Source organism: Candoia aspera, chromosome 1 (genome assembly GCF_035149785.1).
Source record: "Candoia aspera isolate rCanAsp1 chromosome 1, rCanAsp1.hap2, whole genome shotgun sequence".
In the NCBI taxonomy this organism is placed as follows: domain Eukaryota; kingdom Metazoa; phylum Chordata; class Lepidosauria; order Squamata; family Boidae; genus Candoia; species Candoia aspera.
Genome location: NC_086153.1, coordinates 119,725,117 through 119,745,883, shown reverse-complemented (window position 1 = coordinate 119,745,883; position 20,767 = coordinate 119,725,117). Strand labels below are relative to the sequence as shown.

The window sequence follows — 20,767 nt, the reverse complement described above, 5'->3', positions numbered from 1 at the left end:
AAATACCAAAAGTGTAGGGGGGGGTTAAAATTCAAATCACCTGTAATGAAGACTGATAGAAAAAGGAAATAAATTGCCAGTCTCAATACATTTACATGGCAAAAAATGGCTTCACTGAATCCAAATCTAGCAACAAACCTATCCAACCCTAACGACAATAGGTTTAGTGACATAGCTTGGAAAAAACTGCATTTGGAAAGTGTACTTTAGTACTCCCTTTCTTTCACTTTGGATAAATTTAATTCTTAGTATCTATAATCTCAGAGTTCAAAAAAGATGCATAAAAAGACTTATGAGACTGTTTCGTTTCTTAAAGGCAGAACTAACAAATTCAAGCAATTTGCAGTGGTTACATAGAAGCTAGAATAGGGGTACCTTGGGAAATGAAATCATTAAACAAAAACCACCTCAGGGAATTTGAGGAAACCAGCCAAGCTACGCACACTGCCAGCTTAGGAAAGAAGGAGAGTTATGCAATTGCTGTTTCTGAGGTTCAGAATTAATTGTATTTATTTGGACCTAAAATCCAAAGATGCTTGAGGCAGCAGTTTGGGGTTCATGTTTGAGAACAGGCCTTTGTTGGAGCATGGCTTTGTGGGTTACCAAGATAAACTCTATGAGAGTCCACCTCAGGAAGAGTGCAGGGCGACTTTCATTTTTCAACAGCAGGATCCAAAGCAATGTTCTTGCTCACCAGTTTAACGGCCGCTGTGTAGTTTAGCTTGCCAGCAAGGCCAGATGAAAATTGTAGACCTCTGCTCATTCTCTATGTCAAGAAACAAAACATCCCAATTCTAGGGAAAACGAAGTCAAGGGAAAATTTGTAGGAAAAAGTCTTATTATGTATCTCTGGTTGCAGTCCTCATCTTAAGCCATAGCATATTTTATTGAATAAAACCATGTTTCATTGAATACATCACTATGGGTTACGTTTCTAAACATGCTAGGTCATAAACCATGACTTATAAAGTACCAAGACTAGTCTGACACAACTGTCAAACTACATCCACCTAAGCACCATGAGAACTACAGAGAAGACTCCGCCATGGCGCGCGACCCACAGCCCAACCTCTTCAGTTCGAGGCGGGGCCGCGGCCTCCACGTGATTTTCTCGTCAGAACTAGAAGGTCCATCATTCTTTCGGCGCCGAGGGCTCGCGGTGTCGCGTTCGTTGCTAGGGGATCCTAACGGTTCCCTTCCTTCCACCTGCGGCCGAATGCCGTTGCCGTCGCTCTCTCCCGCTCGGGTGTTCGCTGAGTTGGTGTCGCCACCCGTCGGCTCGGGCACCGGAGAGGATGAGCCGTCCAGAGCCGCCGAAGGTGGGCCGCCTGGGAGGGAAGTTCACGTGAGTGGCAGCGCGGAGCTCAGCGCCAGACCGGATCGGGCAAAAGTCACGGTTTACTTGAGAAGCAGGAAGGGCGAAGCTGGCGCAGCGCGGAGCAGCGTCACTCGTAGGCTGGACTACATTGCCCAGACTGCCCGACAGCGCGGCGGGATCTCGGTGGGTAAGAGAGAGCCCCTCGCACGCAGCTGCAATGGGCTTCCCGCCCTTTGCAAGGCCCGGATGGAGTCGCGTTCTGAGCGCGAGCGAAAGGCCGTCTGGTGCAGGCGTGCTCGGTGTTTCATAGCTTAAGTCCCGTCACTCCCGCAGAGAACTTGCGTCCTAGCGAGATTGAAACGAAAAGCCCAGTTCTTCCGAGCGGGACGTAAGTATGTTTCTAGGCATTTTGGTGTTGTCATCACTAAAAAGATCCTATGCTTGACGCCCACGTAATTTTAGCTAGTATGGGAAACACCTAGCCGAGCTTCAGGCGCGGATTGTGGTGGCTGAATTAGGCTAAAAAGTGCTTGGCGTGTTCGGGGTGCTGTGCAGATCGAAATACTTGGATAGAGGATCGTCTGGGAAGTCCCCAAAGCATCCCAGAGGTAGGTAGTAGCAAACCATTTTTATAATGCGGCATAGATGGAACCACCAGGAGTTGACCTCAGCTTATTTGATTCCATAGCCCTTCCTCCAATTTTTCACCGCAGCAGCAAGCCTGTGAAGTCGGTTGAGCTGACAGAGATTCATTGGCCCAGAATCACCAGGGAGCTGGGGGTGGACTAGAAACTGAGTCTCCTTGCTACTCGATAAAGATACCTTTATCACTAAGGTGCACTGGCTTGAGGACCATCTATGAGTGGATTACACCTTCCTTATTTGAGCTGTCAGGCTAGAAATACAGAGCTGTCATGTCATACCTTCACACTAGTGGTTCCATGACTCCACCATCCCAAATAGGGGACTATTTCAATATATATTTCTATGATTTTACACATTGCTTGACTATCAGGAAGCAGTGTCATTGGGCAACTAGCAACACAGTTATGTACTGATCTAAAAGTCATAATTTCTGCTGAGTTACATATGGATGTATTTCTAGTTGTTTTCAGGCCTCAGCCATGGAAGCTTACTGGTTCCCTTTGGATTAGTTATGATACCTCAGCCTAACCTAGAAATAAGATATAACACTGTTTATGGGAAAGAACTTTGAATGAAAAACCACAAAAGCTTTTTATACACATGCATACACATACACACAGAGCGAGTGTGAGCCTTCAAGTCAGTCAGTTGACTCCTGGTGACTACGTAGACAAGTCCATGCAATTTTCTAGGCAACATTTTCAGAGGTGCTTTGCCATTGCCTTGTTCCTAGGACTGAGAGAGTGACTAGCCTAAAGTCACCCAATTGATACTAGCCACTATATTTATTTGAATTTATGTTAATCACAGTTCTTAATACAGTTTAAATAACACTCTAGAGAATAATTACATTTCTTTTGAATTGTTTGTGATGCTAATGAGTAACACACCTTATTTCTGTCTCACATGTAGCTCTTTAGAAGATTATCAGGAGTTTATAGGTACCAGGTAATTTAGGATATTCCTGATACTGCAGTCCTTGAAAGCATATTTTGTTAAATATTTTCTTGAAATTGTTCACTGGATTCCTGCTTATTAGGGTTGTTTAGCCCTTTAAATTTGAAGGCAAAAAGATGCTTCACATGATCCCAGGAAAAGGCACAACTGCTTTAAGAAGTTGTAGATGAGCTACTTTTGTTCACCCACTCTGAAGCGGTTTTTTACTTTTCAATCAAAAGTCCTACACATCCTTAATGGTTATATGGTTTCATGGTAAAATAAGATTTTAAAATACTGCCCAAGAAAGGATGTGAAGGATGGATGTAGGTTTGATCCTTATTAATACAACCCTGTTGATTTTACTGAGTCTGTTCTGAATCCAACTCACTTTTACTAAACATATTTATTGTCTATTTTGAAATATGTTGCCACATTCTGTTGTTTAGTACACATATAAGAGTATTGTTTTTTGAGTAGTGCACTTAAAATTACAATTTTCCCCCCTAAGGAGAATGATGTGACTGTGACAAAAAACTTCAGTAGAATAAACAATGCGTATAAGATGGAAGCAGAGGCAAGTATCTTAAACAAAAACACTACCATTAGTCTCTAATATGTTCATTTTGATTTGAGAAAACTTTTTAAAATATCTAGATATGAATTGTTAATTTTATTAAATTTACACATTTCCTTTTTCATTAACTACTATATCATGTTAAAGCTAATTAGGATTTTGGTGGAAAGTTTGTTGGAAGTATTCTGACAATATATCGTGAGTTGCTTTGGTATCTTGGGGCAAATGTCTCTTCTACACACCTTGTATCTTGGTCAACTAAGAATGGGTAATATTTTCAGGTAGTATGGATAAAGTGAATAGCTAGACACCCCTATTGAAGAGATGTGTTGCTAAACTGTAGTGTAGATTCTTATGTGAAAGTGTGTATCTTTAGTAGAGTAAAATTCCTGCTTGTGTAATGAAGATCTCTCTGATAGATTCCTTTGGTCCTAATCATTATCCTTAAGTTCTAGGCCACAAGTTGGAAACGTTTTCAGGTGGTAGGTACTATCATGTTTGATGTAGCAGATACTTAATTTAAAAAAAATCTGGGGGAAAACTGAGAGCCCTGAAATTCAGATAGATTAAATAAATCTATTTATTTCAAAAATATTTTTGTTCTACATCATTTAGGGTGTTCAAATGCTACCCTATTTTTAAAGCATTTCCATAGTTCTTACTGACCTGAACTTTTATGCCAGCGTTTGTTCAGGATCACCCCATAGTACAGAAGAAAGCCTAATATTAATGTAGATAGTAACTGCAGTTTTATAAGCATGTGCAATTTTATAAGCATTTTGTTTAATATAATTTAAACAAAAATACGTTACATGCTTAGTTGACTATACATTAAAGCCCTATTAGATTTCTAAAGTAAGTTTGTAAGATTTTTACAGTCTTGCAACCTTTAATATTTATATATAACATGGCTTAGCAATGCTCTAAGATAGGATTTACTGCATTGTGATATTAACTAGTTGTATCTGTTGTATCAACTATTTTCAGATAGCTAACACTTTCTGAAATATTAAATGCAATACTATTTTAACAGATATACAAAGTTATAATAATATTGTCACTTAAATTTTAAAAACTACTGGTGTTGCTGTTTGTATGGTGGCTTTTATTATTCTTAATATTTATCAGATTTGTATCCTGTCTTCCTGCCAAAAATAATGCTAATGGTGGATAATGTAATAAAAAAACAGATTAATTAAAATCACAATTTGAACATAATATAATACAGTAAATAGACATAAAAGGTAACAGTAATATAATAAAATATTATTAAAAACCATGCACAGATATAAATTTAAAAGATGTATCTTAATTCTCTTTGAAAGCAGAGAATGCTTAAAACGGAGTGCATTTTACAGTTGGGGAATGACACAAGGGACATCTGTTTCCTCCACGTCTGATCTGTGGCCCTTTACATGAGGAAATATCCTTAGAAGAGCCTTTTCTACATACCTTAAAATCTGGATTGTTTTATAGAAAGATACTGCCACCACCTGGAACTCTAGAACATGTAGAGCAAACTATCAGTCTGAATTTTTCAAGGGAATTTGAACCACTTTCAGAACAGGCTGAATTCTAATCTAATTTTTTATTGACCAACAGCACCGCTGCTTATGTGGATGTAACTTCATTTTGCTTCCCACTATAATCCTTTATCAGACCAAGCAATTCAGAATCACAGAGTTGGAAAGGATGCTGGAAGTCTTCTAGTCCAACCCCCTGCCAGGGCAGGAATCCTCAGACCATGGCAGTCTGGCCTTTGTTGAAAATTTCTACTGATAGAGCACCCACCACTCCAGGAGGCAGGCTGTTACACTACTTAAAAGCCCTCACATGAAGGAAACTCCTCCTTAAACATTTGGACCTCATTCTATAAAGCTTCCACTATTGGTTCTTGTTCTACCCTCAGGTGCTATGGAGAATAAATTCATGCCCTCTTTCTTGTGACAGCTCTTTATTGGAAGTCTGCTATCATGTCTCCCCATAGCCTTCTTTTTAAGCTAAACATACCCAGTTCCTTTAACCATTCTGCACAGGAGGTAGTCTTCAAGCCCCTCTTCATCTTTTTCACTCTTCCCAGGTACTCAGCATCCTCCTTGTATTGCAGTGACGAGAACTGGGCTTAAAATTCCTGATGTGGTCTGACCAGTTTAGCATAGAGTGGAAATACCACCATAATAAGAACACTATGCATCTTTTGATACAGCCCAAGATTGCATTTGATCTTTTGGCAGCTGCACTGCACTATGTGTCATGCTTAATCTGCAGTCTTCCAGGATGCCTGGATCCTTCTCACAAATACTAGTACCAAGCCATGTACCATCAGTCTTGTACCTGTACATCTGATTTTTCCTATCTTATTCTTATCATTGAAGTGCATTTTGTTGGAAAAAGCCAAATGTTGAAGTCTATCGAGATTTGTTTGAAACCTGACCCTGTCTTTTGAGGTGCTAGCAATTCCCACCCTCCAGCTTTGTGTCATTTGTAAATTTGATGATCATCTCTTCTTAGTCATTTATAAAAAAAGTTGAAGAGCAGTGGGCTGGGACAGAATCCTGAGGTATCCTGCTGCATACTTCCTTCCATATAAACGTTGATCTGTTAAGGACCACATGTTGGATATGGTTGTTCAAGCCAACTGTTAATTCATTTGTTAGACCATTCATCCTACGCTATTTAATTTTTTCAGAAGGAAGCTGTGGTTAACTGTCTTACTGAAGCCTGAATACACTACATAAACAGTATTTCCTTAGTCTAGTAAGCTAATCAGTTTATCAGAAAAAGCAAGATTTGTCTGGCATGACCTATTTTTAACAAACCCATGCTGACTTCTAGTAATCATCTTGTTCTTTTCTAAATGCTTAAGAAACCTACTGCTTAATCTTCTCTAGGATTTTTTTAGATACTGATGTCAAGCTTACTTATCTGTAGTTTCCTGGGACTATTCTTTTTTCATTTTTGAAGATTGGGACAATATTATCTCTTCTCCAGTCTTCTGGCACTTCTCCAGGAATTCTCCAACAGTATAGTCATTGGTTCTGATATCATACCTGCAGTTCCTTTAGCATCCTGACTCCAGAGACTTGAATTCATTCAAAGTGGCTAGGTATTCTCTCACCAGTCCTTTACATATTTTGACCTGCATTTCTCTTTTGCACCCCCCTCCCCCAGTATGGCTTCTGACAGGTTCAACCTTTAGCAAAAAGGCAAATGTAAATACAGGTAGTCCTCACTTAGTGACCACAATTTGGACCAGCAGCTCTGTTGTTAAGCAAAGCAGTCACTACATGGGAAATCATATGCCCGTGACTCTGCTTTCCTTTTTTCTACTCCCCCACCCTTTGGAATGCTCACCCCAGTGCTGGGGTAATTAACAAGAGAAATAATGTTTGTATTTACATTGGAGAAGAAGTGATTACAGGAGAGTAAGCAGGCACACAATGGGGAATACACATCGAAAGCAATGCGCTGGCACTGGCAGCCACTAGTGTGCTACACAAACAGCCCAGTGTATTCACCATTGTGTGCCTGCTTACTCTCTTGTAATCCTTTCCAATCTCTCTGCTCTGCAAGAGAGGGTAGAAAAACAACAGGTCAGGCACAGGACAACATATACTGACTAATGGGAGTCACATGATTGAGGGACACTGCAAAGGTCATAAATGAGGGCCTTGGTGTAAAGTTATTTTTTTCAGCACTGTTGTAACTGCCATCTTCTCCAACCACTGGACCAATCATTTCCTTGACTTTCCTCTTGTTCCACATATACCCAAAGAACCCTTTTTTGTTATTTTGATGTTCATTTGTAAGCCCTAGCTCATTCTCAGCCTTTGCCTTCCTGACCCCCTTCTTACAGATTCAGGCTATTTGCTTTTGTAACTGCTTTTGTTACATGCTTCTCTTTCCATTTTTTAGAATTGCCCTTTTTATCAGTTTATCAGAGAGCTCTTTATGCAACTGTAAAGTCACTCTCTCTGAGCAATCTCCCATCTTTCTGACTCTTTGCTGTTGTTTGAGTTTGGCTGTTAGTTATCTCATTTTTCAGAATTCCCCAACTTCATAACTGTTTTTCCCAGGATTTCCATTCATGGAATACTTCCTATTTTTTTCGCTTAGATTATTGACATCAGTCTCTTGAAATCTAGAACACTAATCTGACTACCTTCAGTTCTCCCTGCAATTTTCTTTTTAACTTTTTAAGCTAAAGTACAAGAAATAGTAAAGCTGATGTCAACCACATTTTCATAACAGCTTATTCCAAAGTTTCAAATTGCGTGTTGCTTTGTGAATATATTAGATAGGTGACATTTTGCAATTCTGCATTTACTAGTAGACTCTTAAAGAGGATGAGAACTGAAATACAGTGATAAAGGGCTGGTCCTATCAGGAGTTCCATGATTTTGAGACCTGCCAGGACGCCCAGAACTAATTAAAAAATGTAGCAAGAAGAGTATAATATTGAAAATGGATCGTTTCAAAATCAGCATTTGATTTAAGGCTGCAGTTCAGTAACATTTATCTGAAAAAAAAAATGCATTTGAATTCAGTGGAATTTATTTCCGAAGTTAATACTTTTATAGGTTAATTGTATAAAATTTCCAGCAAGGAGTCCTAACCAAAGTCAGTTACAATGAATACACATTAAAACAATGTACACATACTAGATTTTGACTAGTGGCTAAAGCAGTTTTTTTAAAGTATCTTAAAGAAGCACTAATCAACACATCTATGTTGATTTTCTGGTATCTCTTTATAAGCGGTATTTTGCAAATTCTTCCATGTTAAGTCATTTTCATGATGGTACAAAATCATCCCATGCTGTATAATAAATGTAATAATATCATTAGCAGCATTGTGTCCTCTGTTTTTTTATCACTCAACGATGAGTATTATGTCATACTATAATTGATTTTTAATTCACTACTCTTTGTTTCCTTTGCAGATTGTGAGCCAGCTTTATAAAAGTAAAGGTGTGTGTGTGTCTGTGTGTGTATCTGTGTAAATAAAAAAAAAAGTGAGGCTGGAAAAGATGCATATATATATTGTCCCCTGTTTTGGTCAACTTGTAATTAAAGCACTGAAAAAAGGCTTCTACATTTTTACATTTACAGGTCTGCATTATATTTACTGATTTTGGGAAAATGCAAGATACATGTAATCATCTTGTTGAGAAACTAGATAGCTCTGTTACCATCAGCCCACCTCACTTTTACCATACAGTGGAGGCTATAGATGCCCTTCGGTAAGTTTCTGAACACATTTCTCAAGAAGGTGAATAACTCTGGCTTAATTTGCTTATTGCACTATGAATCTGTGTTCTATACTATACAGGTAAAACTGCTATGTTCTTGCTCAACTTGAAGAGAACTAGCTGTACCATACATACAGGAGTGCAGCTTTAATAGCTGTCCTTTTGGCCAGAGTTGCTAGTCAGATCTAAAACTGGTCATCAGGTTCATACCACCATCTCCACACAGCTGCAGAGGAATTGCCATCACCATCACCTTACTAATAAAAAGACAGGAGGTTACTACTGGAAGTTACTACTGTATTGTGTATTTCTAACCTCACCTGCTGTCCTATCAGTCTTGGAGGTAGGAGAGATTGGGAAGTGTTGCAAAATGTCAGGATCAAATACTGAATTAGACCGAGACAAGTTGGACAAATCGTTATTTTTATTTATTTATTTATACTTCAAATTTAGTCACCACCCATCTCAAGCAGCAAGATTTTTCTTGTCTCCCCAAACTTCTTCCCCTAATTTATGGAGGAGAATATTATAAAAAATAAGAAAGTTCTAGTGGAATAAGCAAGAATAATTATTATTATTACTGTTGTCATTGTTCTTGTAATCCACCTTTGTTTTTTGTACAACTTAAGGCAGCATACATAATGCTGTCTGCTCCTATTTTCTCCACAACAAGAATCCTGTGAGGCAGGCTGGGCTGAGAAACAGTGACTGGCCAAAGTCACCCATCCAGCTATAGATTGCTTCCTAGTACTGCAGCATGTACCTAAATTAAGGAAACAGAATAACAATTTTAAAAAATGGCACTATATTTATTTAAAGTATTTTAAATCTGTTCTTCATGTTTCCAGGATGGTATATGGAGAACAGTAGTAGAATCGCTTTGCCCTCAACTATACAATTAACATAGTTTACAAGGAAAAAGGAATAAGTAAGAAAAAAGGCAAGTGTGGTTCCTAAAATTACTTTCAGCGTTCTTTTTAAACAAATATTATTAAGGAAAAGCTGGTAACTATGTGATACTGAAAATGTATGTATGTGCCTATATGTGCAATTATGTGATACTGAAGTGAGTTAATATGTATCCTGAGGCTGTAGTTGGACTTCACAGTACCTGAAAGTAAATCTCATTAAATTCTGAGTTTGACAAGCATAAAATTGCAATTTAAATAAGAATAGATTCACTTTGTTACTATACCTTGCTATTGTTTCTTTCCAGGAGGCAGGTATGCGTTTCTGCTGTTAGGAGTGCTCAACAAAAAGCTCAAGAAGTTTGCCAACTGTTTGGACACTCCCTGGGGAAGCCTTTGCTAATCAAGGAAGAAGAGGTGAAGGAGTGGGAAGGTCACCTTGAAGATCATACAGCCAATTCTTCAGATTTATTGAGTTTTCAGCAGAAACTGCAGAATGCCACCATCTATGTTTCTTCAAGGGTATTTGCTATTTTTGAAATAAAGGGAGAGAAGAAGAAGAAAAAGGCTGCTCTTATAAAAGTGAACTAATTAACTTCTGAAACAATTAGACTTTTTTTTCCTTTATGAAGAAGAATGTACTCAGGAAGCTCTACTTGATTTTCCAGTCTTAAAATTAAAATTACAATTGGACTATAAGTGGAAACTCCTATTGAATAGGGTGAAAAATATGGATCCTTGCCAGTGTTTTTGAAAACACATACCAATTGTATTTCTACAATGTTAATGTTAAGTTACAGTTACTTAGTCTTTGCATCTAAAATTAATGGAAAGCATTATTTAGCTATCATTACATTACAGTGCAAAAAAATGCTCATTGAACATGATTTTGAAGTAACTAATGACTTGTTCTGTTGCACAGCAAGGCAAACATAGGTAAAGGTACACTGCAGTCCTCCCCTTGTCAGCTGGTTCCTCCTTTTTAGAGCATTAGTTACTACAATTTCTGAGAAAACTGGCTTATCTAAAAGGCATATTTAGAATTACCTATTACACAGCAGCCAGGAGTGCTATTGTGTATATAAATTTATCCTCAGACCTAAAAAATAACAAGGCAGGCATTATTCATGCAGTAGTCCACACGCCTGGTTTGAATCCAAAGCAGTCTGCATTTTAAATAAAATATTTGTACAACAGCTTCATTGTGGCTTGCTTATTGCTAAGTTGAAAATTGTTTGCAATTAGGCTTTGTTCAAGACAGTATTAAGGACACTGTTTTTCTTAGTGCTTTATAACCAAAACCAAATTGATTCACTACTTTGCACTGGGTCACCAAATTGTGTTAATGTATTTGACTTAATGTTGAAGGGAATATGTAGTAGTAATTAATAGATTTTGTATTATGCTAACACAGTTGGCTCAGTAAAAAGATAATCTATGGATTAATTTGCATATTTTATGGTAGTTTCCTTAGTCACTTCTTATCATAATCCAGGAAATGGGTTGTATTTACAAAATTGAAGGGGGATTATTGAAGCAAGAAATACTTTGTCTTCATGGATTATTTGCTGTTAGATATGATACATTTCTTGGGTGCAACAAAAGTAATAAAAATGGCATAGAGAATATTCTAGAACTGCCTTAGTCTGAAAAATAATGTTGAGTACAGTGTGAGCCACACCATTATGACTGATTTAGCAAACCATGTTTAAGTATCTTGGCTCAGTATGTATAAATCTATAGTGCCTAGTAAAATAAACATTGCTCCCCAAGTTCTCCATATAAGAGAAACTCCAGATGCATATATGCATTATGTAGTTTGTGACTCTCAGATGAAGCTTCTGCTCACACTGGACAAATTTTAGCATATTTTCCAATGATTTTTGAGGGTAAGAACTGTTCTGTGCTGTTTGATAGTTCCTGTGCCAGGAGCAAAAAAAGTGTATGTTCAATGGATGGGAAACCCTTGATAGCCAATTTTTTCCACATCCATACATAGCTTTACATTAATGCTCCCCAATTTTTAATAAAAAAATTACACTCTTGGGAAAGTTAATTTTGTTCAATTACTTCATTTGACTCTTCCACTAAGTAGAAACATTTTCAGCAGGATTTCTAAGATCTTCAGATGAAAGTATTTACAGGTGCCCACATAATTGTGACAGGGCTCCCAGTTGTGCGAAGATTTAAAAGAATCTATTTGCTGAATGTACAGATGTGTATAGAAGACCTGAACCTCAGGACATATTACAGGTATGACTTTCTCCTTACAGATTTCCAGTGCACCTTGTTCAGGAAAATGTCTGAAAATGCCTAAAATATACGTTGCGTCAAGCCAGAAGATAGTTTGCTTTCAGCTTAGCATATTGTAGAAATTCAGCCACTGGGAGATCGTACTTTAGGGAAGTACAGAAAACTTCAATGGGAAGAGTCCTGAAACAGCCCAGTTAAGAATTGGACTATTCTTAGTAGTTATCCTCAGGATGAAACTGAGTAAGAAAACTTGATATTCATATTCCGGAGCCAATATAATCCTTTCAAAACTCACCTGGCTGGAGAACTGCCATTTCTTGAAAGTATAGTGGCTCTTGAATTACTAACATCAGTCCATAATATCCATGCTATAGTAGTACCATGGAAGAGTATTAATTCATGGAATAAAGCTGAGGAAAGTCTAAAACAAAAATAATTGTTTTCAGAAGTTACATTGAATCGCATTAATGAAAAATCCTGAACTCCAAACTGTAATTACTGGAGAAAAGGCAAATAAAGATGATTATAAGGTGGTGATGGCAGACACTTCATATTGTTGCCAGGAAAACAACAAGGGTATGTTTTATTGTGTTACTCTGTTGGCAAGTTTTAAGATTTAAACTTAATTCACTTAGGTAAATAAAGTCCTAATGATACCTAGAACTTTAAAAACCAACACCAAGTGCAATTTTCCTCCCTTTTGCTTGTGTGGAATTTTCCCCTCATTTGGTTTTTTCATTCAAGTAGTAAATCCAACACGACAAACCTACAGAAACAAATGTATGTGAAGTTACTTATTCCTAATTTCCTATGGCTGGATTATTTAGCAGTTGAATTAATACACTGTACAGTATTAGCATTTCCGTGAAAAACCAATATGTACCCTTTTATATAAAAGAGGAATAATCAGAAATAATCTAGATTGGACCCACATTTGTCTCTCCGGCAGACTGCTCAGACAGGATGGAGATAACAGCAGAGGCAGAGGGGTTCTCTCCATTTTTCCATTCAGTCTAATACTCAGCACCACCACTCACGTTCTGGGGGAATCTCCCATTCAGGGGCTCCGTGGGGAGGCAGGGAGTGGTAATCGAAGTCAAGATGGTGACGATGAAAACCCCAGCCTTTTAAAAAGTGAATTGTGCATGTGATGGATGTTGAAAAGGGCCAAGGTTTCAATTGTGGCTACCATCTTTTTTTTTAACCCCTCTCTCTGGATGTGGCTCCCGTTCCATCAAAGGTGGTGGTGGTGGTGGTGCTGGGGTCTGCAGCATTAAGGGAATTTTTTTTACTCTAATTCTTCCACTGTCAGTACAATTCTGTTTCTTGCAAAATCTGGATTTCATTCCTCCTGCAAAAATTTCATCAATGACAGAAATCAACACAATTTAGAAAAACGAGTTTTCTATTTATTTAAAAATAGGTTTGTTACTACATTGCAGTGACAGTAATTCTTACACATACATTCTAGTTTGTATAAAAGGATTCCAAGTATTATTCATCAAAACCAACATAGGTGTCTCACATAACAATAGAAGTTTCAATCAATATATACAAAAAGAAAGGGCACTGTTCATCCAGGTGAGAGACTGCACTTTATAACATGATTAAGGAGATTTCTAGGGGAAATTAACCTTGAGAAAACCTAAAAGTGTTATAAAACATTTGGGATTTACATATTGTACAAAATAAGCATAGCTTTAAATGTGTCAGTTTTAAAACAATGTTCCAAGACAATTTCCTTAAATTGTTCCACTTTATATATTCCACATTTTAAGTGACAAGTTTTACTTAAAAAAAATCCTGTGAACTGATTTTTCAGGTTTATTTTTCAGATTTTTGCAGTGATGGTCCAAAAATGTAACACAAATAATGTGTGACAACTTTTTTTAGGTGTGTGTCTGATACATACATGGTAAATGCCATCTGTGCAAGTGTATAAATTCTGTGCAAATAATTCGTATGTAGAAATTTCTAGAGCAAGCATTTTGTCAACAATTTATTTTCTATCACAGCAGAGTTTCTTGATGTGTTTATTTGTATTTAAGCTTTTAAAAACCCAGTATTTCCTATCTGTGCAAAAAAAAAAAAAAAGCCATTGCTTAATTTTCTTCTTTAACAGAAATGGCTCCTAAAATTACATGTTTTAGAATAGATTTGGGGCTTGGTTTTCTAACTCCATAAGTAATGCCGTTAGTGTCTTCAAACTTCACCCTATCCCTTTTGGATTTTTAAAAACAGTATTGAGTTGTATCCCATCATATCCCATCCAGAAATGTAGAAACTCTTCCACTAGCGGAAACTGTTCTGAACCACAACAGGTAAATCCAATACCTTAGTTACCCTTGCACAACAAAAACCACTAGTAAACACCAGCACTTTAAAAAAAATTACAATAATGTTAGATTTTATCTTTCAACCTTTCTGAAATTAAAGTTCTCTCTTCAGAGTTCTGAACTGAAAATAACATGAAAAATGTGAAAGGTTTTCTATAACCAATTGTAACTTAAATACAAATTATGTAAAGGTAACACATTAAAAATGCAATACCAGTGGTTTATATTAGAAGTGATTTTCAGACTTGGCCATCATATATGAAATGTACATCTTTTTAAAATATAAACATATATGTACATTATTTACAGTAAAAACTGAACAGCCCTTTTATCAGATGAATCCTTAGGTCCAATTATATGAAGTGCAAGATTAACAGATACATAAAAAGGTAGAATAAAAGCCCGATCCAGTCGGTTCCTGTTTCATCTATGCAGCACTCCCACCGCTGAACTGCCCACTTGTGGGAGTTTTGCAGATGGCGGGTGGGGGCAGAGTGGGTCGGCATACTCCTCTGCATGCCGCTTGATGCAAAGTGGACTGGATTGTGCCCTAAACCTTCATTCGATATAATACACAAAGGGGAAGAGGGTTTATGTCAGAGCAGAGGTGACATAATCTTCAGCACACTGGGACTAGCTTTCTTTACAGAAAGCAAAATCCAAGAGCTTTGGGAAAGGGGCTTTGATGGGGTCTTTTATTATTTCAGACATACTAAAGCTTGTGTAACTGAAACCCTAAGGTGGTACTTCAAGAACATTTGTATTATGGCACATGACCTGTGTGTCTATACACATACACCCATTTAAAAGCTGATGTGTAGTACATGTAGCATGACTCTTAAAGAATGTTTAACAAAGATACTTCAAAGTAATATTCACTGATAAAATCGATAGTATGGTACAGACCATTGTGTGCAAATGTACCTTAGAGCGATCAATTCATTATAGGAAGACAATTCTTTCCAAACTTCGTTACTTCTCACAAACAGTAATGACCACTGTTCTATAGCCAGTATTAAGCTGGTTATAATTTAATTGCTGGGGAAACAAAACTCAAGCCTGCTAGCCAATGTTTACTATTAAATTTGGAGATTTGCAATTTTTTTAAGCGAAAGAAGTTACTTCCCAATAAATGCGGAATGCTTTTCTATCAGATACCACAGCATATTAATCGTTAATATTGAAATAATTGAATGGCTAGCATTTTGAAACTAATGGTCCATGCTGTATCAGAAGCTGTATCAGGTTATATTGAACATTTGCTTTTATTACTGTCAAGTCTGTAAGATAATCTCTTCTATGAATATCCATAATTACCAAAAAAAATATGTACATATTTTTTATGTAAATGTGGCAAGAAATAAACATATTTTCCTAAAGATACTATAATATAATCCGCAATACATTTTATTATAGATCATCACACATTACTGAACCATCAACTATTGCTTATACATGTGCTAAATGAAAAATGTTTTTGTTGGTACAGTAAGAATCTTGCAAATCAGTCAAACCAAATCAGTTAAAAGTAACTGAAGTCAAGTCAAGTCAAGTCGTCTTAATCTTATTTAGGGAAAATAGCACAGCTACAGTATTATAGGTATTATTTTTTGAGCAAAATTTCCAAATATTAGAAAAAAATAAAGTCAGTAGGACCTCTTAGTACTACAATGAATTCTTCAGGAAAGGGAAATGTGTGTGTTACAAGTAAGACTTTCAATTTTTGTCATTTGTGAAAGTGTATTTTTCAGATCCTGTGATGGTTATGTGTACTATTCTATTCTCCGAAATTATACCGACATACATAAACATGCCAAGTGCGACCTAATGATAAATGCAATAGAACTACAATAATAATTTCCTGTTTGGTCTGAAATTTGTGTTATATTACAATGTGGATAGTATCAGGAAATCAGATAATTTAAATTGCCTGCCTTCTGCAACAGAATCTTAAAATGGACAATTTGAATCAATATTTTCATTGTGATCTGTGAACAAGTCATCTCTGTAGATAACTTACGCTTTCATGTTTAATGCCTCCAATCTTACCAAGAATATATGTTGTTTTTTAAAAAATGTAGAAAAGCCCCCCGCCTAAAAATCAGTATTAAAATATGCCATGTGTGATTCTTTAAAACATTAATGAAAATAAATATACAAAGAGACCTGTGCCAGTATAATATGAAGACTACCCAAAACATCACAATTTGGAAATATGAAGCTAAATGCTGCATGATAATGGTTATTACTTTTTAAGTTAGGGAAACAAGTTCCTGCATGATGCACATTTCCAAGTATTTTTATAAAGATGATTAGCTAAAAAGAATGTGAAAAAAATTACACTTTTTAAAGTTTTTGTGGTTTAAATGAAAAATATATTTTAAAATTGAGTTGCCACATAACTGGCTGAGGTTCAAGATGAATATTAGATACATTAGCATTCCAAGCAAACAACTTTCCTGTATCTATGCTGAATTGTATTCAATTGAAATTTCCTTTGCACAAAAGACTGCTGCAGATTTGGCCCTGGTGACTAAAACTACCTACAGTTCTCCAACTGAGTGTAAGATTAAGCAGATGATCAATGCCACAATCTTTGGTAGTGCCAATAATCTATTTGAAGGGATAAAACACTGAATTCGGTGGAAACATGGGAAGTTAGATTGAGATCCTTATTCTTCAAATTGTACTGTCAAAAGTTGACCATACCAAGCATCTTTGGAACAGGCAACACACTGCTGTACATCTGCATTTCTAGAGAATGTATTTCCAAATAAAATCAAACAAAGTTAAATTGCCATCTTTTGCACAAGTCCCATTTCCTGCAAGAATGTTAAAGTGTGGTTACATTTTTGTACCATACAACTGTTTTACTATGTATTTTTAATTGGACTATGATTTTATACAATAAAAATTGTATTAATGTTTTAAAAGGTATAAAATAAGTAAATGTACCATAAACAAATAAATAAATGGGTTTTTTTCATAGCAGTACATACAGCAATACATTCCCCTAAGTCATACAGTCATCATTTACAATAGACAACTTAAGGTTACAAAAGATGCACAAAATAACAGAATACAAGGCACAATCATAAAGTGGGATTTTCCTTTAGGGTGGATATATTGACTCGTCAGCTTGGTTAAGTATACTGTAAAAAGTGCAGAAAAACAATGTGCAATGAGAACACTGTATAAAACATGATTGCATAAAAAGTGATTTGGCCTTTTTATCTTTAATAATGGAAAACAACCAATCTTCCCCTTACAGTTTGACATTTAAAAATTTTTAATATTCTAGAGCAATCTAAAAAGTCCTGAAAGAAAATTATACCTGGGTACTTTTGTTTATGTTTATGTGCTTGTGTATATACTCAATATATACATACACATACACTTCTTTTGTAAATAATTTTAGTCAGTTTAACACAATTCATAGAAACAATCTGATCATAACGTAAACATCAGAATCTCACACTTTTCCTGCAGCTTAACTGAACCGTTTAATCAAATTGTTATATTTTGTTTCAGTATCTGTCAAAAGATCCTACCAGTGCATTAACTGCTTTTACTACAATGTACTGGTAGAGGTAATTTTCCAGAATAATGTATGTTTTGAACAAGGAGTGATAAATATAATTGAAAATATGCTGCACTGATACTAAAAGTTTTTCTCTATTCTGGTTCTCAGTCTTTGGCACAATAAACAGAGATATGATTGGTACAAGAATGAAGGTCTGAAAAATTAGACATATTAGTCAAACTTTTTCCAATGTGGATATATATATATTTATCTCTATATCTATATATGTGATTTCTCTCTCTGGCAGAACTTAGATAAAACAATCTGCACTGTGTTTGTATAAAACTGTGTGCCCAATCACTATTGAATAAATGGTACCTAATTAGCAAATTTGGTAATTTTGATTTGTTCTCTATGGCATTACTGCCATACTCTATCATCTTGCAAATACAGTTACTACAATCTATACAAATGTACTGTACCTTGCTCATTCAAAAATAGGAGTTCTGTTCTCAGTCTTTACATTAAAAATTCTACTATTCAAATAGAGGTTATGTACTGCTCAAAATTACAGTAACATTTCTGGAAATCAAGAATTTCGTTTATACCAACTGAACATACTGAATTGAAATGCATAACCTATTTGGAGAACAATAAATAGCAATTGTTTAAAATACATCTTTCAAAGAAATTTTCAGTTTGTTTTTGCTATATTTTATCTTATTAGTACATATTCTCATCTGTAAATAGCAGCAGAAAGCAGATATCCTTAGGTCTATGAATTCCTCAACTGTACCTATTCATTAGCATTTTTAAATGCCAAAATTACCAACCAATCAGATTAGCCTTTGCTTTTTCAGTCAACTTTCGGACTCTGCCTCTGCTAGATGTTCCAAAAGTCAAAGAAGTGTCTTCAAACAACAGCTGTCTTTGTTCTTCCTCTGAATCATCTTCATTGTAAAAGGCTGTCCTCCTACCTTGGTTTCTAGTTCTCATATGAGGTTCAGAATCTTTAAATTCCTCAGTCTCTTCTTCAATAGGCCCATCTGTCTTTTTTCTCCTGCTTCTTGTCTGAATCTTAGGATCAGCAGAAAAAGTAAGTTCGAATCCTGGCTGTTGCGCCTGTGGCTTTCTTTTAGGTTTCCTTCCGCCACGCCCTTTTCTTTGTAACAAGTCTTCCTTCACATTATTTTCAGAGACAGAATTGCATGCAGTGGAAACAGAGGCTTCTTCTATTGTCAAATCTTTTGTAGTCTGGATTGTATGCTCCTCTGAATGTTTCTGCTGAGCAAGTAACAGGGTTTTTGGTTTTCTCCCTCTTTTCTTGTGCACCACTTCACACCTACTGTTGGTCTCAATCTTGGGTTTCCGTCCAGGGCCCCTCTTAAACACAGGTTTTGAAGACTGCTCCCCATGTCCATTTACTTGGATGCTTCCCAAGGCCAAAGCCATTGCATTATTCTTGCAATCTGCTGTAACAACAGAGTAACGTGTAAGTGATTTGTATCAGCCATTTTCTCTGCACAGGCAACTTGCAAAGCCTTAATTAAATTTACAAATTAAAATGTAGAATTAGAATGATCAAACCGCTGAATTCCAAACCTCAGTTTCACAATATACTTATTCACTATCAAATGTAAATGAAAAGCTGAGAAAATTTAAACATATTCATTACTTTTTAGTAATGTGATCTGTTTCTCAATATCATATGCCACAGTTGTAAAAAGAGGTATTTTATATTCTTGAAATGTTTAAATAAAATTATAATATGTAATATGTTATTGTTTTAGGTGACCAGTCACCTGAGCATGAAATAAAAACAGTTAAACATTTTCCATCTTCTCATGGGGAACTCCGTTTTCATTTTTCTTGCTCGTTTTAATAGATTAGTAAAAACCTGCCATTATTGTTTTAAAATTGTTGGTGTGTTTATGATTCAGTAATAACTTTAAGCTGATATGCTAACATTTGACAGCACACTGGTTTATTCTGTATAAGAACTATATCTTAGGGTTCTTTTTCCATCTTTGTTAACATGGACCAATGAAGTAATAATTGTCTGGGGGTGGGGGTGGTGAGTAGTAGAAGTAAGGATAAAGAGGAAGCATAATCTCTGGTGGAATGACATGTTCAATTTAGTAGATGGGGGAGTTGTTTTGTTTGGGTGGAGATTTATTTATTTAATATTCTATCGTGCCTTTATTATTTTTATAAACAACTCAAGATGGGGAACATACCTAATACTCCTTCCTCCTCCTATTTTCCCCACAACAGCAACCCTGTGAGGTGAGTTGGGCTGAGAGAGAGGGACTGGCCCAAGGTCACCCAGCCGGCTTTCATGCCTAAAGCAGGACTAGAACTCACAGTCTCCTGGTTTCTAGCCCAGCACCTTAACCACTAGACCAAACTGGCTTTCTTTTTTTGTTTGGGTGGAGAATGGAGAAGAGTTATTGGAAAGAAAAGTGGAGAAAGGAGAGAAGAACGGAGATCACATGGCAAAGACAGTAGTTGGGAACACTGGTGGATCCAGTGGAGCCTTGGATTTCTGTAGAGGTGATGTCCCACCAGCTGAAGGAGCTGATGGATGCCAGAAGCGAAGAAGCAGTAGCCAGGAGACAACAAGATAGGTTAGCCAGGACAGCGTTAATTACTTTCTCAGTGTCATCCCAAAGCAGGAGTAGGGTCAAACATCTGGACACTGGCCTGAGTCCTATGACATGACAATGGCTGAGTTGCTGCCATTTTCAAAGAGGAGGAGGAGGAGGAGACAAGGTTGATGGTGAGGGTGATGGAGGATGCCCAAAGGACTGCTGGTGGGAATTGGAGTATCTGAGAATTTTAGGAGGAAGACCTGTGCTTGGGAGAAGACAGAATTTACTGAAAAGAGAATCTGGAGAAGAACAGGACTTCTATTTGATAGTGAGGAGAAGGGATAGGAATGCCTTGTTCTGGGTGAGAAGGGGGAGCAGCTGAACAGAGTTTCTGAAGTGAGAATCCAAGCCCAAGTGAGAGCAGGATTT

The 20,767-nt window shown here is 36.6% G+C and overlaps 2 protein-coding genes across 4 annotated transcripts in view; one reads left to right on the top strand and one right to left on the bottom strand.

Annotated features, from left to right (window-relative positions):
* Positions 1-1,126: 1,126 nt before the first annotated feature.
* On the top strand, positions 1,127-10,831 carry IRAK1BP1 (interleukin 1 receptor associated kinase 1 binding protein 1). Its single transcript, XM_063312846.1, has 4 exons — positions 1,127-1,501; positions 3,411-3,476; positions 8,588-8,718; positions 9,944-10,831. Exons 1-4 carry the CDS (start codon positions 1,217-1,219, stop codon positions 10,224-10,226), a joined length of 765 nt encoding a protein of 254 aa, XP_063168916.1. The 5' UTR covers positions 1,127-1,216; the 3' UTR covers positions 10,227-10,831.
* A 2,444-nt stretch (positions 10,832-13,275) lies between these two features.
* The window catches only part of PHIP (pleckstrin homology domain interacting protein), a 104,745-nt gene continuing 97,253 nt past the window's right edge, over positions 13,276-20,767 (bottom strand). For 2 of the 3 annotated variants that reach the window (XM_063312816.1, XM_063312824.1), the window contains exon 40: positions 13,276-19,219. In XM_063312816.1, the coding sequence (XP_063168886.1) occupies positions 18,573-19,219 (647 nt within the window). In that variant the 3' untranslated portion in view covers positions 13,276-18,572. The remainder of the gene's footprint in view (positions 19,220-20,767) is intronic. The other variant, XM_063312832.1, reaches the window with a different exon arrangement.

Excerpts from the sequence above, each read along its gene's own strand:
- IRAK1BP1 (XM_063312846.1), top strand. The coding sequence starts at position 1,217 with ATGCCGTTGCCGTCGCTCTCTCCCGCTCGGGTGTTCGCTGAGTTGGTG. Across the intron at positions 3,477-8,587 it reads CGTATAAGATGGAAGCAGAG|GTCTGCATTATATTTACTGA; the intron begins GCAAGTATCTTA and ends TTACATTTACAG. Across the intron at positions 8,719-9,943 it reads GAGGCTATAGATGCCCTTCG|GAGGCAGGTATGCGTTTCTG; the intron begins GTAAGTTTCTGA and ends GTTTCTTTCCAG.